Here is a 24745-nt window from a genome sequence, read left to right as displayed (position 1 = left end):
TAAAGAATAATCATTTATCTTCAATACAGATTGTTTCTTTTTGTTGTGTATATTATCTTTTATCGCTTCCTGCTTTTGCTGCGCCTCTCTCTTGGTGCTTTCTCTCTGCTGCTCTCTCCATGCTCTCTTTAGTTCTCTCACGCAACCTGTAGCGCGCGCAAAAAAAAATGTTTTGTGCCGTGGAAAATTGTTGCTCTTTCTGGGGGGAAGTTTCCTCTTTTTATTTATTTTGATGTGGGTGACTCGCCGCCATATTGTTTTAGGGGTTGCTAAAACATATCGAGAGGGGGTAGTGATGTGTGCAGTTGTATTGTTGCTTTTGCGGCCGGCATTCAACAGTTCGGCAAAAAGAGCGCTCTTTTTGGGACTCTCTTAGTAAATGTAAATAGGATGTATTGATTTTTCCCGGTTTTTCGCCAGTTTGTTTCCCTGTCTTTCTAGAAGTTGCTCGGTTAAAAGGCAGCCAACCAATTCTGGGACTGTGGAGTGCGGTATTGCATTGCATTGCTGCAGTTTGGTGCGGAGTAGTTGTTGTTTTTGGGAGCTGGAAAATCCCCAGGACATTTGCCGCTCTCTGCCACCTCGCTGCCGCAGCCACTGCCGGCGTCGCTGCTTTTGAGGGGACCTGAGCTTTACCCGGGTCGCTGCATTATGCGCAGAGTTAGTTTTGCAGGGAGCCGCGTAGCATTCACGTCACGCAATTTGTACATAACTAGCGGAGTTTTTAACATTACTTTAGTTTGCAGTGTCCTTGCCGCACACGACGTCACTGTAATGCATAAAATAAATCAAATAAGAACTCACAAGTAACCTTGCTTTCAATTATCCTTCCTAATAACCATTTTGTTCTCTCTTCTCATGGCAGCCTTTTGTGCGCGCGACGCAATTATCTGACAGCACTTGAAAGTATGCTACACAAATTAGTTTCAACTTGTTACTGCAACAACAACAACCAAAACAACGGCAACCATCCCACGCAATTTATTATATAGACTGCGTAGCAAGCAAGAGCGAGAAAGCAACACGGCAATAGAACAACAACAAGAAATCAGGAAACCAGAAAGCGAACTGGATTATATAGAAAATTCTACAACAAAATATAACAACAAAGAAGCAAAGGTAAGTCGGCTTATCTCCGTTTAATGAGTTTTACGTTTAGTTTTCGTAGCTTCAAAGTGTTTCCTTTGTTGGGAAAATTTACCAGCATATATCGCTATTCACCATATTTGGTAAAGGTATTCAGATTAGGCGGTTACTTAACAGTTTAAATAGTTCAGCATTCCTCGAAAATTGTGGGATAATTTTAAGAACCTAATTTGCACAGAATGTTTAAGCTACAAGTAAATGTTTTTTTTAAAATTATACTTTGCGCGATTGGATTATATATTTTTATTTGTAAAAACTTACCATTCATTTTTTTCCTAAAAAGGGATTGGCATACGTATCTACAGTTAGAGGACTACTTTGGGCAACCCAATCAACCTGCAATTTAGACAAATGAATATCCTTTACAACGAAAAAGTGAATCTATGTGGAGCTAGCTAGGACTTTCTAGGGAGCACTGGGAAAGGCATTAGGTCTGGGTGTATGTGCATGATAGATGTACATCCAGTCTAGACAGTTGCAGTCATTCTTCCCATCCCTCTGGCATACAACATTCCCCCTTGGGCGCATTTTTCGGGGTTGATTCTGAGTTTCGTTTCGTATCGCTGGCTCTCTTTGCTTTCACTTGGATTGCCTTTATGTTGGGTTTCTTGTTGGCGGAAGTTTCGCCTGGTCTGGAAATCTAGAGAAGTTTCTCCGGGGCTCCACAGTTTTCCTTATTTTTTGTTTACTTTCCTGTGACGGGGGTTTGTTGTGAAACTCCCTGTTCGTTTTCCCTGCTTTTACTGCTGACTTCTACCCAACTACGGATATGCCGTCCTTCTCGAAGCCAACGAACCGGGAAGGCAGCGAAAAGGGGAAGTAAAATTATGATTACGGGGTGTCCTGCCCGTCTGTCTGTGCGTGCGTTTATTGCATTTGTGTCCGTCTCCGCGCAAGGATAAATGTTGGGAGGTGGTAGATTTAGAAGGGCAGCGATTTCCTACCCGGTCAAAGTCCTTTCATCCGGGCGTACAGCTTCACTTTTAGCACCGCTTCTCCACTCTGCCGTAAGAAATTGGAATTGTGTTTAAAAGCATTCCGTGGGGGCCCGAGTCCTAGTTTGATTTCGATTCAGTGTGTTGAGCTGAGGAAATAGTAATACCCGGGGGAAAACACAAGCCACATACCTTTCAACTGTCTTCGAAGATGTTTAATAAAACACGGCTCACAGCTGTCGCGCTTTGGGGGATTAGATGGAACAGGCCGGTTGGAAGGAGGCAATTAACTACAAATTATGATAACAAAGGGGGGATGACTAAGGAAAAGGGGCCCTTGTTTGAGGGTGTGGCATATTTGTTTGTTTGGAGGGGCCATGGAAATGCCAAAACGTTTTGCTTCAAGAGGCGGAAAGGCTGACTCACAGGGATAAAAGACAAGGACCGCAGGTGACTCATGGGTCAGTCGATTTCAGGGATGCAAGTGGGGGGAGCAGGCAAAAAAAAAATAATCGTGGTTGGCACAGACAGCACTGAAACCAATGCTACGATTGTTCATCCTTATTGTGGAGAAACTTAAATCGATTAAATCAAAACGCAGTGCTTTCGAATATCTACCATTTTAATTAATCCTTACACTTGCTCTTTCTCTTTGCAGCTGTTACTCCTAAAGGTAAACGGAGCCAGCGACGGCACTTACAGCACAAAGATGGCGTCCTCACCGACACCATCTCTGGACTCGATGCGGGGCGGGGCGAACTCGATTGAATCGTATGAACACGCCGGCTATCTATCAGACTCTCCGCTCACGTTGAGCGGTTCATCGCCACCGGCCAGCGATTCGGCAATCTGCAGTGATGAGTACACGGGCGGCAGCAGCGTTAAGTCACGCTCTGAGGTGACGGTAATCAATGGCCATCATCCCATTTCGGCCTCCGTATCGTCCAGCTCTTCGGCCAGCTCGTCCTCCTGCTCGTCGTCATCGTCCTCATCCTCGTCTTCGTCATCGTCCAGCTCCTCGACCAGCGGCCTCAGCGGTTGCGGCAGTACCAGTAGCAGTGTGATCAGCGCCAACAATGTTGCTAGCAGCAATGGACCAGGCGTTATCGGCAGTAATCTTCAGTCCTCAAACAATGGCAACAACTCGGGCATCAGCAGTCTGGTCGTGGGAGCCGGCAAGGGAAGCAGCAGCAACAGCTCCACCAACACATCCACCAATGGATCTGCGCCACGTTGCACCGCCTGCAAGAGCAAATGCAGCGACGCGGTGGCCAAGTGTTTCGATTGCCAGAGCTATTTGTGCGCCAATTGTGTAACTGCTCATGAGTTTATGCACTGCTTCAACGGACACAATGTGTGTCTGATTAAGGGTTTTGAAGCAAGCACCACTGGCACTCCGCTGTCCGTTGGATCGCCCAGCAACAATCCGGCATCAAATGAGTTCAAGTACGCTAGTTCTCTGACCATGATGCTGCAGCAACAGCAGCAACAGCTTGACTCGCAACAACAGCAACAGCAGCAGCAACAATTGCTGCCGGCACAGCCCATGTCGCAACTCTCGAAGATTGTACTGGCGGCCGCTGCGCAGGCGAATTCCCAGGAGCAACAGCGCGAGGATAGCATCTATGGTTCACTGCACCCACAACAACAACAACAACAACAACAGCAGAGACAACTCTTCTGTCCCCGACACAAACAGGAGCTGCTCAAGTTCAGTTGCCGCACCTGCTGCATCCTGGTGTGCAAGGAGTGCATTGTATTGGAGCACTCCACAGGTCTCCACGAACTGGAGAACGTGCAGTCACCCGGAATGACAACCACTTCGGGATCCACGGCCAACGAGACAGCTTTGCAGACTTTACTCGCCGATATGCGTGGCAAAATTGGCGAGATTGTCGGCATTGCTGGAAACTCGGACCAGACTCTGACCAAGGTGAAGTTGCAGTACCAAAAGGCGCACAACGAGCTGAACGAGACGCATCAGTTCTTCGCATCCATGCTGGATGAGCGCAAGACAGAACTGCTTAAGGAACTGGAAACGCTGTACACGGCCAAGGTTAACAGCAACAATTCGTGGCAGCAACGCTCCCGCGACTTGATCGATAAGGGACTGGCCACCTGTGAAGCGGTAGAGCGGAGTCCTGCTCCGCCATCATCCTTGCTGGCAGAGGCCCTTCTCCTGCGCAAATCCCTGGAACAGCAATTACAGACGGGCATTCAGGAGATGCAGCTACCCTTCGAGATAGAGTTTATGTCCAACTATCAGTCGATTCAGGCCGGCGTGCGCAACACATTTGGTTACATTCGAGCAAACAGCTCAGACGGTGGACCTACTGGCATGAGCCTGACGAACAATGGCCATGGAAAACAGCCGCCAATCGCCCGGCCGACACAGAGCGCGAGCAATAGCAGCGCCAGCAGTGCGGGAAGTGGTCACCATGGCCACCACCAACAGTCACACCATCATGGCCACCACAATCATCACCAAACGGCCCATCATCAACAGCTGCAGGCGCAATCGTCCCTGCATGGCTTGGGTCTTGGATTGAGTGGCGCCAGCTTGTTGGATAGCAGCTCTAGTGCAGGTGGAGCAGTGGGGGCCTTTAGCAACGGAGGACTTCTGCTGACCGGTCGCGATCGCAACGCCCTGGCAGTGGAACAGCATTTTGGCGAGCTAATGCCTAAGCGGGGAGGCGGTGGCTACACCGGCAGCAATGGATCCGCCGCCAGTGCCGTGGCCCACTACAATCCCTACGAGAAGTGGAGCAACGGCGGAAGCGACAACCTCTTTTCATCGGTGACAAGCGGCGTGTCTGGTAGCTCTGCAGTGGCCGATGCCTTTGCCAGTCTGTCTGCTGTTGGAGGATCCGTGGTTAGTGGCGCTGGAGCCGGCGGAAGTACCGTGAGTTCAGAATCGCTGCTGGACCTTACCAACAAACTGCTTTCGGCCACTATCTATCCGCCCAAGTCGCAGATCAAGCGCCAGAAGATGATTTATCACTGCAAGTTTGGCGAATTCGGCGTGATGGAGGGCCAGTTCACAGAGCCCAGTGGTGTGGCGGTAAATGCTCAAAATGACATCATTGTTGCGGATACAAACAACCACCGCATTCAGATCTTTGACAAGGAGGGACGCTTTAAGTTCCAGTTTGGCGAGTGTGGTAAGCGTGACTCGCAGCTGCTGTATCCGAACCGCGTGGCGGTGGTACGCAATTCCGGCGATATCATTGTTACCGAGCGCTCGCCCACGCACCAGATCCAGATCTACAACCAGTACGGCCAGTTTGTGAGGAAGTTCGGGGCCACTATTCTGCAGCATCCTCGCGGCGTGACCGTGGACAACAAGGGACGAATAATTGTGGTGGAGTGCAAGGTGATGCGTGTGATCATCTTTGATCAGAACGGCAATGTGCTGCACAAGTTCGGTTGCTCTAAGCACCTCGAATTCCCCAACGGCGTGGTGGTCAACGACAAGCAGGAGATCTTCATCAGCGACAATCGGGCGCACTGCGTCAAGGTGTTCAACTACGAGGGCCAGTATCTGCGGCAGATTGGCGGCGAGGGCATAACAAACTACCCAATTGGCGTCGGGATCAACTCGAACGGGGAGATCCTCATCGCGGACAACCACAACAACTTCAACCTGACGATCTTTACGCAGGACGGGCAGCTGATTTCGGCGCTCGAGTCAAAGGTGAAGCACGCCCAGTGCTTCGATGTGGCGCTCATGGACGACGGCAGTGTGGTGCTGGCCAGCAAGGACTATCGGCTCTACATATATCGCTATGTCCAACTGGCGCCAGTGGGTATGTAAACACACAGACACACACTCCATGGATGTGAGTCCGGAAAGGAGGTGGATCTGGGGTCCGGCTCTCACTACTTCTATAGGCTAAGTTCTCAATAGTCTGACTTGCGCGGTCTCTCCAGCTCTAATTCTAAATCTACACAATCGAAGTTGAAATCGAAATCTATAAGCCCCTATCTCCCCCGATCTGTCATCTCTCATAGCCTTAGACTTTGCTCGCTATGTAATAACACACACGCACACTGTTGGAATGATTTTTATTATCTTTTAAATTATTGTTGAATTTTGTTTTATTTTTTTATATATATTTACACTGTTAAGCTTAGTTTTTATTTTGTGCGTACTTGTTTATGATAAATATATATATTGTGTATTCATGTTCATGTTCAAATCGGATAGTGCCGCCGCCTCTCTATATCTTTGCACACTTCTCACTTCAAACCCCCCTATCTCGCGTGCAAGTCGTCTCTTATTCGTTTTGGCTGTCGATTAGAAGCGCACCAAACAAAAGCAAGCAAAAACACCAGAAACAAACAAAAGAAATGACACTTTTAACTATATAAATACCAGAAGAAATCCCTCCACTTTTTTATGTTCGTTGCCGACTGCAAGCAAAAAAAAAAAAAATCAAAAATCAAAAAAAAAAAGAAGTTGATTTAAAATAAACTTAACAAATAACCGCTTATGTCAAAAAGAAATGGAGCCGCGTATCGAGCATTAATTAATTAATAATTGATTGTAATTCTTAGATATATGATTGCGCAAATTGTTTGTTATTATTATTTTTGATTGCATAAACATTTGATATATTATATATTATATAACTGTTTTTTACGTTTATAAATTATTTTTGATTATACCATTATACCATTACTGATTATTTATATGTATACATTAATTAATTACCTTCTAAGACATGTTTGCTACTTTACGAAATCAACCCAACCCGAACCGCGACACAAACAACAATTCACAATTTTTATACTCGCTTAGAATTTATGTTTTTCATTGTTTTATTGTACCCACGAAAGAGGAAAGAAAAGATGGAATACCCCTAATAATAATGCAGACAAAAACCCATTTCCGTTTCTTTAATTTAAACAAAAACAACTAAACGCACTGAAAATAGTTGAAATTTTTGTTCTTGATTGTTGAACTATTTTTTCTTTAGGCATTTATTTTTTTTAAATAATTTTATTTGTTCGAAAGAAACACGGACGAATTTGTTGTTTTGCCCCAAACTATATTACTATATTATACGAAAAAATTATTTGTTGTCAAATTGAATTTAAATAAACATTGAAATGTGTATATCAAACAAAATAAGTCGATATTTATGTACACCAAGTAAATGTTTTTCAAGCTTTCCCTCACCCTCTCTCGCAGTTAGTGGTAACTTGGAGTGCGAAATCGAATTATCTTAAGGGTGTGCATAGATCTAATTGTGTATTTAAAAGTAACATTTAACTAAAAGTTGGCAATCAGCGCAGAAGACTTGAAACATTTATAACTATTATAATTATACAATTAAATATGTCTATTAATATACGATAAACACTTAAATCAGTAAATCAAAAATCTCAAATAATTTAATAGTTATAAAGAAGGAACCGCGAATAGGGAATAGGGAATCCCCAGCCAATCGCTTATTTATGTTTTCTTCCTTGACAGAAATAGGGACTAAATACAAAAGCCACACAGTGCGCAACAATCGGGATCTAATAGGTTGTTCAGACATTCGAAGGAGATTCACGTATCCTTGCTCTGTTACGCACTGTATGCACATGGACTCTTACTTGCAATGATTCAGTTAAAGCATTTACTTGGATAGGCATAGGCCTCGAATGATTGCAGAGCTAACAAAAGTGTTCTTTAGGGTTTAGTTAAAAGGAAGTTAGGTCGTTAGATATTTAAGGCAAGGAAACACAACTTTTTGAGACTACAAACGCAACATTAACAGGAACAGCATTTAAAAAATGTTTATTTTGTAATTTTAAAAGTAATCAATATGTATTTTTGTTGGTTTTGCTTGGAACGCGATGCGACGCGACGCGAACCCCACACCTTGAACCCATGTCGTCCCCATTGACACGCCCACACATAAGCAGGTATTAGATTTCTTGAGTATAATTTAACATTATTGTATTAAACACGTAGTATTTAACTAAAATAGTTTCCCGTTCTCTTGTTTGTTTTGAAAAAACGCTTTGCTCTGTGTAATTTCTGATTTGCTTGACGTATCATTTTAATTATTTGATAATTACTTATGTTTTGTGTGTATTTACTTAAGTGAGATTATTAAATATACGAAAATATATTTATTAGTTCTTTCTTGTTGTATTCTTAATTGACTTTAATTGACCTATTGTATTGAAGATAATGTATCGATGTAATGGTAGCTGTAATAACGATGAAGGGTTTAAACATAGTATTGTACGTTTTCTGTGTGAGGAACACTTTTTACTTGACAGCCAAAAAAAGTAAACTAAAAAAAACACAAAAACTGTTGAAATTTTTTTTATATAAAAATTGTTGAAAATAAAACTTAAACTAAAACTGAAACTGAAACTGAAACACATAAGATACTGCAAATTGATGGTAATTATTACGGCCTATTGCGTACTATTTAAATGTATTTATTATTAGCATTTTAGCGTGCACAAGCAGTTTCTGAAAAAGGAGTTTTATTTGTATTTTGTGCTTGCATAATTTTGTTTTTATGTTTATCAACTATTATTATTATTACATTTTTAAATGTTATACAACAAACGAACTACAAACACACAACATGGGACACAACACACATGATTACGACTATTATAATTATAACAAACTATAAACAATAGACAGCATAAATCTGCTCCACGAAAATGTTGTAAAAGCCCACACAAAACACAACCCAACAAATGCCACAAAAACCAACTGAAAAACCATTAAAGATTTTATACTTATTCTGACAAAAAGAACCAACAAACTGTTTGCTTTGTTTACTTTCATTTGATTTGAATATTTTGCCTTATTTTCTTAGCATTTCTAGCTTAGCATTGGTTATATTTCGATCTGAACAGATACGATGTTGTTAACCCCCTAAGGCCGATTTTCCTTTCCTCTCCTATCCTTTCTTTTCCTGCCCCGACCCCCCTGAGATCTATATATTGTAGTGGTAAACTATTTAATCTTTATATGAATATATATGTGAATGTATGTTGATAAACAAATTGATGAATTGAGAATCTAATAGACTGTGCAACCACAAAAATGGAAAACCGATAAAAGTTTTTTAAATATATATTTCTATATATTTAAATCTCGGGTAAGGAGTAACAACACAACTCTAGAGGAATGTGGAAAAACAAAAATTTATTATATATACAAACCTATAAGATACAGTGTGTAACCATAGCACTGTGAGCTATCAAAACGAACTATACTAGCAGTTTTATTTCCGATACTCAAGATCGATATAATATGTAAACCATTTATACCGCCAATTAACTGTGCTCTAACCCTCTATGTAACCAAACTGGGCGTTAAGTGCCCCGTGACACTTGCTTTGGTATCTCGCTCTATATATATATAAATTTATAAATTTATGTATGTTAACATTGCCGATATAGTATATGTAGTTGGGCACTTTGCGTGTGTCGCCATTTGTGATTAGTTTTTTGGGCCAAAGTCTCGTGTCACCAAACAAATGAAACAAAACAAGCAAAATAAACAAAAAAAGAAGAAAACAGGACGCCAAAAATGTAAGGAAAATTCTGAGATGGAAATTCAAAAGTAAAGTAACTCCACCATTTGAGTAGTGCTAAGTGTAAGTGTTGTTTAATAAATGGCAATGCATGCTGGTGCCGAAGGGCGGCCACCACATACGCGTATTACATGTACTCGTAATCGTATTATGGCTACTATTATTTTTGTGATTGTTAGGAGCTCTCTATGAATGTTGAACGGAATCGAAGCGAAATCGAATCGGGATCGGTCCATCTACGGATCGATCTCACTCTCTTTATTGGGGTTGGTTAAGAAAGAGACTGTCAGGCACAAGTTACGCAGAACAGAAGTAGATGTTAGGATGTATAAGTACGAACATATTGGTGTTTGTATGTCATATCTGAGGAATCATTTTAATTGTAGTTTATATTTTTGATAAATGTTATTAAGGAACGGAACAAAACGTAAATCAAAGTCATTTGTCTGCATTGTTGAGCATGTTTGTATGGAAGTTAAATTTTGTACAAGTTCTAGTAGATCATCGGCAGCAGTTCTGATTCGAAAGCGATAGCGGAATGGCAAAACAGCAGCAAACTACGAGTATAATGAATGGAACCGAAATCCAAGAGTAAATTAAAATTCAAACTGGCTTCGTAGAAGTGTTTTTAAGTATTATTAGAATATGCATTAGACTACGAAAGCTCCGAACGAAATGCTTAAACCACTAAATTATTAACAACATACCATATAGATATATGCAGCTAATTGAATAACCATTGAGTGTGTGTATACTTTTTGTCCAGCACACAACGTAAAACAATCTCAGATCAGAGTTACCCTTTCGAACAGATCTGAAATCGTTTTTCGCTCGTGCCTGGACCTTTTCAATAAGTAGGACTTCAATTCTGATATTCCGTCAAATGTTTTCAGTGGATAACAGGCAAGAGATACGGAAAACCAAATATATTTAATATGCATGCTTGAGTAGTGTCTGTTTGGATGTCTGTAATTTGTACGTAACTCAACATAGCATTAATGACAAATGATCGGTTCATTGCCCCATTAGTTTCCCTTTTTTCGCATTAGATGTAGGCTATCTCTACAATTAAGTAGACTAGAAATTGAGGAACAATATCGATTTATTGGATAATTTATTTAGACCTCTTTAGCGCTTGGTCAAGAACTTCATCGAACATTCAAATAGCAATCCAAACCAACATAACAACTAACATAAACATAAATGATAAATACCAAACAAAATAATTAACTATGACTGATTTTATACACGAATTGAAAGGATTTACACAACAAATTATACACATATACATACATATATATGACTATTTATATTTATAATGTTGCTACTATATAAAATTATAAAATAAAACAAGTTGACGTTGAAGCCCCGGATTAAGTCCAGGACCTCTCCATCTGTAATACATTTTACACTTTAGGCTACTTAACGCTACATTCTTGTATATCTACGAGTATAAAAACTATATTTATGTGTGTGTTTAAGGCTAGAAAACAAGCCACTTAGTAGTGAACTCAACAGTTTTTTAACACTCAAAAACAACAAAATCTTAGACTGCTTCAAAAACGTAAACGTGAAAAAATATGAAAATATGAAACACTCTTGTGAAATAAAATAACCATAAGACTCGTTTAGGGAATTTTTCTGAACAGATTTTCCGTTTCCTTCCGCTTTTTTTTTTCTCCCTATGCACTTGTTTAAACTGAGAAAATATAACTAAATTTACTTAAGCCGAATGCGGATTTTCACTCTCGATAAACTAAAAACCAAATCTCGAAATGCGCAAGACAAACAAGAACAAGGAAAATGAATATTTTCGCTAATTTTTCTAGCTGCAAATAAAATATTTATATACATCCGTGAATATAATCTATAATAATAATGCATATACGCAAAGTAAGGCATATAAACTGTTTGTTGTTAGCTGCTTATTCTTCCTATTGAAGATTACAAAAAATAAAAAAAGACTAAAAAAAAATTCATATCCCAAGCATTTTTGTAATTTTAACGAAAAACGACATATTATAAACAAACTCTAAAAATACGCAAGAAACTAACTAAAGCATATTTTTTAAGCAGATCATTTTAAGAAAAAGTTGATCTAACTTTAAATGAGAACCAAATGGGCAATGTATTATGCAATAACTAAATAGGAAGCTTGAAAATACTTCTGTTTATCACACTTTTTTTTTTGAGGAAATTATGGTTTTAAAACGGAACTGCGTTTGGTAACCTTTAACCTTTTAAATATATTTTGATTTCACGTTGTAATTATATTTCTATCCAATTTAAGATTAACACACTTTTCTATTTCTTCATGAAACCATTTGATTTATTTAATTTTTAATTTTATTTCTTGCAGTATTGCACAAATTGCACAGCAACATCAATGAAACCAGCAAGAGCTACTTGGCAGACAGAATACAGCAACATTTCATTTGAAATAGAAAAGCAAGAGAAACGAAATATTTGTAATTACCAAACATTCCCCATAAATTGTGTTATGTTGAATTTGTTGTTGAAGAAAGGAAGATGTAATGTAAAGGCGATGCATGGACAAGTTTACGTTACGCAATTATTTTAAATCAATTTTGGGACTCAAAAATTCTATAAATATTAATGTATTTGCAATTAGTGTAAATGAGTCTCTACGGTCGAACCGCACACAAAGAATTCACACAGACAAGAATCAACGTTGCTAAATCATTGAAATATGCATAAATGTTAGCTCATCTTAATCATAATCAATCATTCAGCATAGATTTTAATATTTATAAAGCTATATAGTGCAACTAAGCCGATCATGGTATCATCATCTAGTCATCATGCATACATATATGTATTTTTATAATTAATTATTATTAATATTAAATAAAACAAAAATGAAACAGAAATGAGCAGAAAAAAGAAAAGGAACACCAATCTAATGTTGAATGTCGTTATAATTAAGTTTTCTTTGTATACACATATATATTATGTTTAGCTAACGATTTATCAATTTTCCGTGTAAGGATTGATTTTTATGTCTCCCCCAATTTGAATTACTCGCTAAAGCCAAGTTGAATTTGAACATACACAAAAAAAAAAGAAACAAGTGAATTCTATATACAGGGTGTTGCTTAAATGGCTTTCATATACTACGTTGTCATATGAAACTAAGACATTTTATCAGCTAAAGTAATATGTTTTCTTTATGGTTAATTGTTTACACTGTACGTTCAGTTACAAATCGTATATTTCGCTCAAATTTTGTTTTACACGTAAGAAATACAAAAAGAAAAAAAAAACGAAAAGAAAAAAATGTTAAAGCAAGTGACAAGAAAATGTGGAAAATATGGACTGACAAGCAAATAATGTATATCATTGAGGGTTGGCATTTTTATTCAATACTTATAAATATAAATCTATATTACATGTAGACTTTGTCAGGCAGGCCATTCTCAGCTGTTTCGAACGAGGAAATTGTTAACTTTTTGCGTTGAAATGAAAAGGAAAATAAAAAGAAATATATACACGCCCACCAAATGCATACTATATGCCATATACTGTTTCTAACATGCATACAAAGATTTAACCACAGTACAGAGCAATTACAATTCGGTTTAAGTTTGTAACTGACTTAACTTAACTTACTGCCAGGATCAGCTCAGCTCGGCTCCTTAGATACAGATACAGATACCCTGCATGATACTCACTCAGTCAGTCACTCAATCAATCATCTATCACCCAGTCATCATCAGTCATTCAACACTAGACACTAATCCATCTTTCCCGCAAATCCAGCACAATTAAATGTAATAACCCCGTAAACCAAGAAACTTTTTTGAGAAAACGAAACCAAAAAGCATTTAACTTGAATCTTCTACATTTTTGAGCACAACCAACTGTTTTTTTAAATTTATTTTAACTCGTCAAGAAAAAAATTAAAATGTAATCATAATCGTGACTAAATTGAATACGATGTAATTGAATGTGAACGTTATTAACTCATTAACTATTATTATTAGCTAAGATTCCAACTGTATGCGCATTTTATATATATACCTATATATAAAACATTAAGGCAAACCCAAAATAACAACTCATTAATGTAATGTGTAAGAGAAACAAAAAGTACTTACAGTAAATTATATATGAATATTTTTATACATGTGGGAAACGTAAAACAGAGAACGAATCATAATAATTTATTAAAAGCTGAAATTTGCTAGTGTGGCGAGTTCGAAACACCTATTTGAATTTGATATGACAGATTTTAAACTGTGCTCAAAGATCCAATGGCAAAGTAAACAGCATCAGCGAGAACTTGAAATATAATAAAAGAATGAAATAAAAGTCTTTTTAATGCTTAGGGGCCACAATTTTCGAAGTAATTAAAAAATGAAAAACATGAAATTATTATTATATTAAAATATGGTATTAATTAACATTTAAAAAATGTTGTGTAACATTAATATTAAACCAAACAACAAGAACAACCAGCAACAACAATTGTATTGTAAGAATTTCTATTTCCATTAAACAACAATAAAATTATTTTGTTTTTAAATAACTCAGATGCCTTTTATTATTCGATTAGAAAGTGTGTTTTGCTTAGTTTTTGCCACTTGGCAATTTAAAATAAAACTTTCCTATTATTATATTTAGATCTACGTTTGGAAAATTGGAGATTGCACATTCCGATCTGATGCCATCTAAAAGGTAAAAGATATTCGTTAAATGATACCTATATTTAATAAAAATAGATTGAATAGCATGCTAAAGCTAGTTTTCTGGTGAAAGCATCCACTCTATGCTGTTCCTTTTGGTAGCTTTTGAGTCCTGAAAATAAAGCATTTAAATGAATTCAATAAACTAGTTTTTCTTAATTTAAACTCACATAACGCGAAGTTCCTCCAATGTGGGAACATTGAGGCGAGAGGGCAGCCGTGCTCCATCCTCTTGCTCAACTTCCTGTGGGTGTTTCTTGAGCTTGTGCGACCGGCAATTGGCATTGCACGCAAACGACTTGCCGCAGTAGTTGCAAACATACGGTCGCAGCCCAGTGTGGCTTAGCAGGTGGGTCTTAAGCGTTTTTGATCGCTTGAAGAGAGCCCCGCAGACATCACACTTCAAGCGACGCTCCTCCGTGTGCACGACCTTATGCATGTTCCAGGTGCGTCGTGTCTGCAGCTTTTTGCCGCAAATGTTGCACACGAAACTGGGTTCCGCATGAATTTGGTAGTGGGCCTTTAGCCGCGCGCGGTTCTTAAAGCCCGCATTGCAGACGGTGCACTCGAAGGGACGACTTTCCGTGTGAACCAGCTTGTGTTCATTTAGTGCTGTAATGGTCTTCAGTTGCTTGCCGCAACTATCGCAGATGTATGGCTTGACATTCTGGTGGATACCCTCTTTGTGGAGCTTTAGCGCCGTGGCGGAGGATAGAGTTTTGTTGCAAATATCACAGGTTGTTGACGTTTTGTCCACTTTCACACGCCGCTCGATCCTGCGGCACTCGCGTTCCAAGTGTTTCTCATATGAGGCGCGGTTTCTGTAGACCTTGCCACATTTCTCACAGTCCATGCGACCCCGTTTGGCCTTCTCCTCCAAAGTTGATTCCGAAGCATGTGGTGTCGTTGCCACTGCGAGATCTATTCGATGGCAATCTACAGTAAGAAACTTGGCATCTCCATCACAGCTGTTAAGCATTTCTGACTTAACATATTTCTTGACTGAAACCGGAGAGATTATGCTGTCGACGCGAGATTGCGAAAGTTCCTCTGGAGACAGTTCGTCCAGCACATCCTCCATATCCAGTTGACTTGTGTTCTTTTCCAACAGAATGGAGCCTAAGTCGATAAACTCTTGCTTAGGTACCTCCATTCCCAGTATCTTTTTGGCTTGAAGTAAGTGGGAGGTTGCTTCCCTTTCTGATATTTCGATTTCTTTGCTGCTTGTCTCTGGCATAGGAAACTCCCGTAATGTTTTGGCGCGTTTTTGATAAACGTTATTGGAGTCCACGCTCGCTTCCATTTCTAGGGCAGGAATAGGCTTGATGATGTGCGTCCAATCGTCTCCGCAAAGCCCATGCTGCTGACGCAGCGCAGCCAAATCCAGTTGCTGGTCGTGATCCGTTTCTGTGCGTCGCAGAACCTCAAAGATGTCCTGCACTTTGGTCACATGCTCTGCAAAATCGATTAGTTCGCTGATGAGCGTATAGCACTCCGTGCAAAGCACGCTGCTTAGCTCATCCTCCAGTTGCACCTGGAGAACAAATGTTTCATATTATCGTTGCAAAAGCACATCTGTTTTCCTAGTTACTTACCTGCACTTCGAAGTACTTGCGAATAGCCATTATCAGAACATTGTCCCAGGCTCCCTGGGAATTCCCATTCATTTGCACCCTCACGTTGCCATGGGCGTCGTCCTTGGCACACAGGCGGCACCAGTTTAGCCAGTGGCTGCCGTCCGTCATCTTGGCAATGGAACCAGTGGTCCTTCTGGATACCTTATCGCCAAAAAAAGCTGTTGAATTGTTTACTTTTAGTTCAGATTTGATTCTTGTTCGGTGAAGTGTGACCAGATACAAATTCTCGTGGACAGGCCACGGGAAATGCTTAACGGCATTTTCGCTTAACCCTTATGTTATGCACAACGCTCTGAATGCAAACCGCCGTTTTCAATTGTTATACCCGTTACTTTTACTGTAAAAGGTAGAAGGAAGCGTTTCCGACTATAAAAAGGATAAATATTCGTGATCAGGATCAATGCCGAGTCGATCTGGCCATGTCCGTATGTCCGTCCGTGTGAACGTCTCAGGAACAATGTAAGCTAGAAAGCGAAAGTTAGTTTTCTGATGTTGCCACGCCCACTCTAACGCAAACAAGCCAATTTCTATGGATATTCCATGAACTGTTGAAATTTCTCGTTCGCTCTTCCGCTAACTGGGTAACGGGTATCTGATAATCCGGGGACTCGACTATAGTGTTTTTATTTCAGTAATACGGCTGGTCTTAGCTTTTCCGATAAGTAAGATGTATAGGAAACACAAACCAATAAATAAGTATAGAAATTAACTATTACATGAATTAATCACACATGGGGTATCTGATAGTCAAGGAAGTTGCGATGCTTTTTAAATTGCTTTATTTCAGATTTGAGATGAAGAGTGGTATAGTCACAGTAACTTCAGTGTTAGCAACAGCATCTAGGGCTGCCACTGCATCCCGGAATGCAAGTTCGTCGGCAACATGGCACTGCGGCTGTTCCAGTCCAGCAGTTGAAACAAAAGTTGGTGCACTGGATGCAGGCGGGTAGATTGCAGCAGCCTCCTGGATTGCAGCACATCTTGGACCGGGATTGTTCGGATGAGAGTCAAGGGAAGAAGAGAAGAACCCACGAAAAAACAAGGATCACGGACACACACTTCCTTGGGAACTTAAATGAAAAGTGCGAAGAAAATGTGGTTAAATAGAGATTTAGTTGAATTTAATGTACAATATATTTAAAATATTCTTACAAAGTTACCACGGCAAAAAATTTATTTCCAAAAGGTGTTAGTCATTTGGATTTCCAGTTTTATTTTTGATGTGATTAAACCGAGGCTCGGGGAAAGAATGAATATAATTCCCTTTAGGCATTTGGCAGCTCCAAACTGTTGACTTATATCCAATTCAAAAACTACTAGATCAGCTGTAATTTGTTCCTTTCGTATTTGGAAGTTGTCAAAATATGAAAGCAGCAGTCTAATTTAAAAAGCCTTGTTTTTGTGTAACGTGACTATTTAACCTCTACTGACGGAAGATCACGTAGTGACGAAGCGCACTGGGAAATTTTGCGAAAGAAAACATGTATATATCCTGTAGTTATTCGATTTAATTTTATAAAATAAACGAACTTTGTTTTTCGTGTGCGACTATACCAATATAATATATAACAACTCCACACCTTGTCGATTACATATTTAGCCAAAGAGCGTCTAAATGCAAAATCCATCTTCTGAAATGCAATTGACACAAGCAGTTACATTTATTGAATTCGTTTATTAAGACATTTGGGTATCTACAAGTGTTTCAGGTACAATATTGTCGGACATGTTTCGGCACCTAGCTTGTCCCCACTTCAGCAGCAGCCCCTGGGGCCGCAGGGCATAAAGGTGCACTGAATGTAAGCTGGGGTGCAGGGCACACAGCACAGTTCCACGCAGCAGTTGTAGCAGCCGCCACACGGATCGCAGCATCGGGGTCCACAGGGTCCGCAGCACATGATCTGATAAGCACAGGAATAGTAAAGAATTGAACATAAAGTCTAAATTAATTACGCTTACAATGTTCTTTTGCCTTGGGAGCAGCGATTCGGGTGTCCTAATTTCCTTCTAAAAAGCCAACTAAATGGACTTCTAAACCATATTAGACAGTTCCTTTTGCAACGTAAACTAAAAACTTACATTCGGCCTAGTTACAGAAATAGGATCTAAGAAACAACACAATAGGCACCGGTAAATGTTGGACAAAAACTATTTTCAAAGGTGTTAACACATCGAATTTTTAAAAACGAATGGGAAGTCCATATCGCTTAGTCTGTTTCGGAGATATGTGAAATGACATGAAAAATCGAGGCATATGTGTCTATAAAAATTAACGCATTTCAGAATAAAAAAAACAGTAACCTAAAGTAATCAAAAAAATACGTGTACCTTTTACTGCAATCACTGTGGTGACGAAGCCCACCTGGAGAGTGTGCGAAGGCTATATATACACAAGGAACTCAAAAAGATATACGACTTTTCCAAATAAATATATTTATCGGTTTGGATATCTTTTTTCAACCAAACCATATTTTGTAATCCAAAAATATATTTGGTTCTGTTTTCTATGAGAAACTTTAGAGGCCAAATAAATATTTTGACAATACGTGCCGTCGTCACAAAAGTTGGTGTTTTTGTTTGAATTATATCCGGCGAAACGTTCCTTTAGGGTAATGCGGCGGAAACCTTTTTAATTCCTACACTGATTCCAAAATACAGTGCAAATTATTTTTGATAAAAGTAAAAAAAAACTTAGAATCTATTTCTGATAGAAAAATGGAAGGCTGTATTATAAATTATTATCAATTAACCGGCTTTCGAAGCTTCGACGGCAGGACTCCACTGAGGATAGTCGATCTGGGTGGCTGCCTCGTATTCCTGCACCAAGCAGTCAACAGTGTCCCGTGCGATGTCCAGCTCCGTGAGATCATCCTTGAACATGGACTCGCGGCGGAAATTGTCGAGGAAGGCGTTGCGCTTTCTCAGCTTATCGTACTGGGCTAAGGCCCTCTTGAAGAGCGCACTGATTCCCGTGTGATTGGCCATCATCAATCCGGAAACCTTGTGAGACGACTGCACGTAGGGCGAACTACGTGGCAGAGCCACCTGAATGCTGGCCGGACCCCATGGTATGAAATTGGCCAGCTTTCGCTCGCGGATGCGCTGCAGCGACTTGTGCACCTGGGATGGATCCACCTCGCCCTGGATGATGTTCAGTATGGAGACGAAGCATTGGCGGTTCTGTTTGTCCGTCAGGGCGGAAACCATCATGTTCTTTGGCTGCAGAAGGCGACGCATCACATCCAACACGGTGGTCTTTCGAACGCTTGTCTTGGTCTGAAAATGGATCCCTCTTTTTAATGGCGTACCCATTTGCGTACCAAAAAAAAACACCATCATACCTCGCAGTCCGACATCAGCGGAGTATATCCCGTCATCAGGAAGTGCAGCTGGGGTGTGGGAATGAGGGAGGCGGTCAGACCGATGAGGTTGTTGTTCATGTACGAGGGATATCGCAAGGTGGTGGTGCTCAAACTCATGATGGTGGAAACCAGACTGTTGATCTGCGTAAAAGTGGGCGTTTGGATGTGCAGTCTTTCGGTGGCGATGCGGTTCAGAGCGGTATTATCCAGGACCACCACACTATCCGCGCACTTGGTCAACCGCTTTAGAGTAAGGATCGAGTTGTATGGCTGGACAACCACATCGCTGATCTCGTCTTGATTGGGAAAAACGCTGTATGTTTGTATAAGCTTCTTGGGAAAGCGTTCGGAAAGCCGTTCCAGAACATAAGATCCCATTCCGGACCCGGTTCCGCCGGCTATCGAGTGGCACAACACAAATCCCTCCAGCGAATCGCTGCCATCGGCCTCGCGGTCCAGGATGTCGAACACCTCCTCCTGCACCTTCTCACCCTGGCTGAAGCCGGAGGCCCAGTTGTTCCCTGCTCCACCGCCATGCTTGGAGAGAAACACATTCTCCTGGTTGTACAACTGCAGAGGAACACACACGCATACTTAGTTATTCAAATAAAATATATGGTATAAAGATGCAAAGGAGTGCATTTTATGAAATGCTTACATAAAAATGTTAAATAAACTATGTTGTAAATTATATTGTTACCAACAAGGGAAAACAGTTCTTCATATTGGTAGAAACAAGACTGATTAACAAAAGTCCATACATATGTGATCTAGAAAGACTTTTTTTCGCACTGACCTTGGAATACGGAGAGGTCATGATGTTGTTGATGACCCTGGGTTCCAAATCCAGGAGAACGGCCCTTGGTATGTAATGGTTGTCATCCGCCTGGTAAAAGAACACATCCTTGCGATCCTGACCATCGGTGGCGAAGTCTTCAAGAACGCCATCCGGGGAAATGCCGTGCTCCAGGCACAATCTCTTCCAGAACTCAAAACCAACTGCGGGATTGATTGATCTCGGTCAGGTATGGACTTCTCTCGACTTCGCCTTGGAGAACTTACTTTGGTTGCCACATTGGCCCAATTGAAGGGTTATAATCTCGCTTGGCATTTTGCTAAAATCTCAGTTAAGTTTGTTTCGATTTCTTTCTCAATAAATCATAACTGTGCAACTGGCGATGGAAATGGTTTGCATTAATATCGATATACCTGAAGATCAAGAAGTACACAAACTGTAAATTACCTATTAATATTACCTATTTTCTTGGCTATTGTTTATGTTTTATTTAAAGTTGGGTTTATAGAAAATCTACATCTAAAATACTCAAAATCAAAGTTTTCTTCATGTTATGAAATGTTCGAGTTTAAAAATTATTAGCCACTTTATATATACCTGTTTTTTTTATCTTTTTATCGAATTTTATATGCAATTTTCGTTAATTTAAAAGTTTGCATACGTTGCCCAGCTTTTTTAATTGCACAGCACACCCTATGGCTGGGTGTAACGGTTTTCAGGAGTCGGTATTTACAGAGGACCGCGCAACGTTCACACTGGCAGGCAGATTGAAAAATTCGTTGCAAATGTTTATATACGAATATTGAATAAAAATCAAAAATGCTGCGGCAGGAGAACTTAGCGGCCAACTTCTGCGGTCTCCTGGCCAGCCAGGGCTATAAAGGTGAGCTCGTATTCTATCTATTTACTCAGAGCCTTATGGATGTCTGTAAAAATCGTAGAAAAGGCAAACGAGTGGCGCATTTTGGGTCAGGAACAGGATGGGTCTTTGCTCACGTCCTGGATATTCGAGTACTCGGACGAGGATCAGCGCAAGGAGACGTGCATTGGTCACTTTCACGCCACCAAAAAACAGCTGCGACTCCTTTGGACCCTCGACAAGTGCCGTGAGATTGTACAGGCAACGATAAATAGCAGTGTCACGTTGCTATCCTTCGTGGAGAAAACGGAGGGCAAGCTCTATCAGGCCTTTATCGTGGAGGTAAGGAGCTCCGAAGGCGGCACGGCCACGCCCCTTAACTCGGAGCCCACCACCCGCCAGATGATGACGCAGTTCCTGTGGCGCGTCGAGAGTGCCACGCGCACCTGCTGGCAGGACAAGCTCCTGGTGCTTACCCACGAGGAATGTAGGTGTTATGTTTATCAGTAAAATTACCCACATATAACTTAAATTCGGATACTTTTTTAGCCATTAAACAGTTCAGCTGCGTGGTTAAACAAAGTTCCACTACATGCTCGACTGGCGGAGGCGAGGGCAGCGCTTGGCGGCTAGACACCAGCATACTCACCTATGAAACACTGGCTAGGACCTTTAGCTGGGCTCAGTGGGATCCCGAGTGCCAGGCCCTCTACTACATTCACTTGAAGCCGAAGGCCAAAAGCCTAAGTTTGCTGGACGAGAGGGAGGAGGCCGGCGAGCAGACCACTCCCACCTTAAGCCCCACGCTTTCGGCCTTTCAGTTCAACGAAAAACAGCCCACAGAAACAGTGGTATGTGCTATAGTTTGAAGTGTAAAGTATCAGAATGGTTACTTCTTTCCCTTCCAGCTAAATATACCCCTGAATTTACCGAAGCTGCCCAATGGATCTAAAGAGGAATCTCCAAGCTACGATGACGATGCGGTTCCCTTGCGCGTGCACGATAGTTCGCTAAATCTTATCATTTTGGCGGACACCTCGGGAATGTTTTTCGTCTGCCACTACTATCTGTACCAGCCGATGCAGTCGGAACAGAAGGACGTGCACTTTGCCTACTCGGTGACTTTACTTCACCACGGCTGTGTTGTGCACTGCGTCATGCCGGGAGTGCCGTGGCAAAAGGCCCGTCTACTGAGGCCAACATTTGCGCTCCACGGCCAGCATTATCTGCTGGTTTCGTCCGCCTTTTTTGTCCATCTCTTGGACGTGGGACTGCAGCACGAACCGAACTGCCATATCGTGTGTGCAGCCCACAATCGGAGTCCCGATATCACACAGCTTGTGCCTTTGCGGAAGTGGGGTGCCCTGGCTTACGATGCGGCTACCTTGGATCTAGTCTCCTTGACGGTGCCCAAATCCCATTTGATAGAGGCATTCCGTAATGACAGCTCGCTGGACAATAGAATCAGCATTATCCACTACTTCCTTTTGCACTCGAATGATATGGATGTGTTGGCGGAGCTACTGAACAATATATTGGAGCGTCCGCTCTCCTTAGATACGGTGGCTCTGTTGAAGGAGGCTCTTGTGGCTGGCAGTTATGCGGCTGCTGTTCGAGGGCTACCAGAGGATGCCAAGCCACTGATGAGGCTTCTACCATTGACCACTGCTTCAGCCTCACGACCAATTCACGCAAAGGTAGCTGATATAAGCGTGGGCCTCTCCCATGAAACCCTGCACAATACCAGCATGATGCTGCTCTCGCCACAGCAGCGCCTCTCACCTTACCGCACGGATATCTGGACTCGATTGTGGGACCTTCTCAACGAGTCTGCCAAGCAGGAGCAGCCTAGATTCAGTGCTGAGCAGGTAACAGAGAAGTTGATCTTTAGTCTGGCATGCTACCAGCCTGAGGCTCTGTCCAGATGCACCACGCCCCTTTCGCCAGACGCGGGCACTGGTGGATTTGGGGACTATAGCAGCGGAAGTGCTTTTCCATTTAGCAACGAGGTGCTGCCCTTTATCGAACTGGAGGGATGCACAGCCAGTAAGCAGGAGCACGTCATTTCTGTGGTGAGTTGGTGCATTATCTTGAGGTATCATTTATATTAAAGTCCCGACACTTACAGTATCTGCGCGAACTGAGCGTTCACTTGGTGAAGCACACCTCAAAGCCCAATACTGGCTTCCGTTGGCTGAAGGAGACCTTTTTCGAGCGCTCCCAGGCTCCAGCTCATGTGCATGCGGTGGCTTCCCAGTTCGTATCCGCGCAGCTTGAACTCTCGCGGGCTCTTTGCTCTCTGGTTTGTCGAGCTGCGGGCCTAGATGCGCGCATGGAGACCTCGAGGGGCTTTCAGTTGATGTGGGTTAATGACGATTTAAAAGCTTAACCGTTTTTACTAACATTTGTAATGATTGCAGTGACCAAATGGCTGCCAATCAACAGCACTCCCTATTTTTAATCCTTGAGCGTTATTGCCTTGCTGTGGAATCGATAGCTTTTCCCCTTCCCGAGGGTTTCTCCTCGTTCTTTACCTATTTGGGCTATCGGGCGCTGGGCTATGATATGTTTCTGCAGTATGTGGAGAATCATGTGTTCGAACTGCAAGTGGATGTGATGAAGGCCATTGTTTTCGGTTGGTTTTAAATGTATAATTATTTTGAACTTTGTTTGACATTGATCTATGTATGTATTGCGCCAGATATTGAAGATTCCCCACTGGGAATCGAGCGGAAGCTGTCACTCTTGTCGGCTCTTCCCAAGCAACGTGCTCAAAGGCTTCTCAAATGCTGGCAACATCCGGACAGCCTTATGATCCGAGGACGCGAACATGCGGCCAACATTCTGTCGGGCCAGCAGCAGGAGGTGTTGCACCAGCAGAGACCAACGGCCTGCGCGAATCAATCGCGGAATAACGCGCGGAGCGGTAAGAGTTATTTTGGTTACCAGATCATACACACTTAACTTTTCATTTGCACACTCTTCACCCACACATCTCGTCCAGCTTTGGGCAAGCCCCACACGGTGGTTTGCCACTCGCTGCTTTTGGTTTTTTTGCTTTTCATTCTAACCACGGTCGTCCTGAGCATATCGAGTTATGTGTTCAGGCAGCGCCCGCTCACTTGGTAGAAACCATACCCATCGCTGACCGGTAAGAAACGCTGATCAGTGTTCGCCAGTCGTTGTCCCATTTGCACAATTTGTTTGTTGTTATTAAACTTACAAGTTCAGCTGTCTAATGGACAAATGTTGGTATTTTTGCAGATCTAACTGCCGAAGCCCTTTCGCCACTGGACTCCTTTCTCGACCTGCTGACGGCCAAAGCCAGTCTAAACGAATTGGACTATAATCTGCTTATTGAAACTACTTTAAGCTCCATCGACCAGCTGAAACTGGAGGCTTGAATATAATGTTAAGACTAGTGAAGTATTGTATCAAATTATCAAGTACTTTGTTCGGTCATTAAGCATCCCCTCCATCCAAGGCCAGTTTACAAATATTCCAAAGATTTGATTTGTCAAATGTATTACCCAAGATTTTCCTCGTGCAGCTTTGGTCTTAGTTATGGTTATGTGTGCGTTTAGTATTAATTTCCTGTTCCTATATTGTGTGTAACGACTGATACACATTCCAAGTCTGTAATTATAAATTATTTGTGTTGTTTATTGGTGTACCTAAAATAATGTACGTATTTATTTATTTTGTACCTATTTATTTTATGTTACTGCAAGGCCAATGTATCTGG

The 24745-nt window shown here is 41.5% G+C and overlaps 6 protein-coding genes across 12 annotated transcripts in view; 2 read left to right on the top strand and 4 right to left on the bottom strand.

Annotated features, from left to right (window-relative positions):
• Positions 1-12549, top strand: part of LOC122615219 (brain tumor protein) — a 36515-nt gene extending 23966 nt beyond the window's left edge. For both annotated transcript variants that reach the window (XM_043790171.1, XM_043790172.1), the window contains 3 exons: positions 866-1119; positions 2740-5887; positions 12000-12549. In XM_043790171.1, coding sequence (XP_043646106.1) covers positions 2791-5887; positions 12000-12079 — 3177 coding nt within the window. In that variant the 5' untranslated portion in view covers positions 866-1119; positions 2740-2790 and the 3' untranslated portion in view covers positions 12080-12549. The remainder of the gene's footprint in view (positions 1-865; positions 1120-2739; positions 5888-11999) is intronic.
• Positions 12550-14173: 1624 nt separating this feature from the next.
• LOC122613659 (zinc finger protein weckle) lies at positions 14174-16176 on the bottom strand. The gene is made up of 3 exons (XM_043787944.1): positions 15942-16176; positions 14517-15880; positions 14174-14458 (listed from the first exon to the last, which is right to left on the bottom strand). The coding sequence occupies exons 1-3, from the start codon at positions 16089-16091 to the stop codon at positions 14428-14430; spliced, it is 1545 nt and encodes a 514-aa protein (XP_043643879.1). The 5' UTR covers positions 16092-16176; the 3' UTR covers positions 14174-14427.
• Positions 16177-16745: 569 nt separating this feature from the next.
• On the bottom strand, positions 16746-17300 carry LOC122612898. Of its 2 annotated transcripts, none has more exons than XM_043786770.1 (2): positions 17144-17300; positions 16746-17053 (listed from the first exon to the last, which is right to left on the bottom strand). In XM_043786770.1, the coding sequence occupies exon 2, from the start codon at positions 16961-16963 to the stop codon at positions 16811-16813; it is 153 nt and encodes a 50-aa protein (XP_043642705.1). In that variant the 5' UTR covers positions 16964-17053; positions 17144-17300; the 3' UTR covers positions 16746-16810. The 2 variants fall into 2 exon arrangements, with proteins under 2 accessions (XP_043642705.1, XP_043642704.1); XM_043786769.1 differs by having other exon boundaries at positions 17136-17294.
• Positions 17301-17638: 338 nt separating this feature from the next.
• Positions 17639-18210, bottom strand: LOC122612897 (male-specific sperm protein Mst84Dd). 3 transcript variants are annotated; one of them, XM_043786766.1, is made up of 3 exons: positions 18063-18210; positions 17943-18011; positions 17639-17884 (listed from the first exon to the last, which is right to left on the bottom strand). In XM_043786766.1, exon 3 carries the CDS (start codon positions 17879-17881, stop codon positions 17738-17740), a length of 144 nt encoding a protein of 47 aa, XP_043642701.1. In that variant the 5' UTR covers positions 17882-17884; positions 17943-18011; positions 18063-18210; the 3' UTR covers positions 17639-17737. The 3 variants fall into 3 exon arrangements, with proteins under 3 accessions (XP_043642701.1, XP_043642702.1, XP_043642703.1); XM_043786767.1 differs by having other exon boundaries at positions 17943-18014; positions 18063-18207; XM_043786768.1 differs by having other exon boundaries at positions 17943-18002; positions 18063-18168.
• A 447-nt stretch (positions 18211-18657) lies between these two features.
• Positions 18658-20550, bottom strand: LOC122612896 (tubulin gamma-2 chain). Its single transcript, XM_043786765.1, has 4 exons — positions 20408-20550; positions 20142-20344; positions 19325-19915; positions 18658-19259 (listed from the first exon to the last, which is right to left on the bottom strand). Exons 1-4 carry the CDS (start codon positions 20454-20456, stop codon positions 18729-18731), a joined length of 1374 nt encoding a protein of 457 aa, XP_043642700.1. The 5' UTR covers positions 20457-20550; the 3' UTR covers positions 18658-18728.
• Positions 20551-20886: 336 nt separating this feature from the next.
• LOC122612903 (protein pigeon) lies at positions 20887-24685 on the top strand. Of its 3 annotated transcripts, none has more exons than XM_043786776.1 (9): positions 20887-21024; positions 21083-21487; positions 21550-21851; positions 21909-23072; positions 23129-23361; positions 23421-23635; positions 23702-23926; positions 24265-24426; positions 24485-24685. In XM_043786776.1, the coding sequence occupies exons 1-8, from the start codon at positions 20961-20963 to the stop codon at positions 24402-24404; spliced, it is 2748 nt and encodes a 915-aa protein (XP_043642711.1). In that variant the 5' UTR covers positions 20887-20960; the 3' UTR covers positions 24405-24426; positions 24485-24685. The 3 variants fall into 3 exon arrangements, with proteins under 3 accessions (XP_043642711.1, XP_043642712.1, XP_043642710.1); XM_043786777.1 differs by lacking the exon at positions 24485-24685 and adding an exon at positions 24005-24151 and having other exon boundaries at positions 24265-24403; XM_043786775.1 differs by having other exon boundaries at positions 24265-24684.
• The last annotated feature ends 60 nt before the right edge of the window (positions 24686-24745 follow it).

Source organism: Drosophila teissieri, chromosome 2R (genome assembly GCF_016746235.2).
Source record: "Drosophila teissieri strain GT53w chromosome 2R, Prin_Dtei_1.1, whole genome shotgun sequence".
NCBI classification, from domain to species: domain Eukaryota; kingdom Metazoa; phylum Arthropoda; class Insecta; order Diptera; family Drosophilidae; genus Drosophila; species Drosophila teissieri.
Note: the sequence above shows the minus strand (reverse complement) of the source record. Positions and strands in the feature narration are given on the sequence as shown.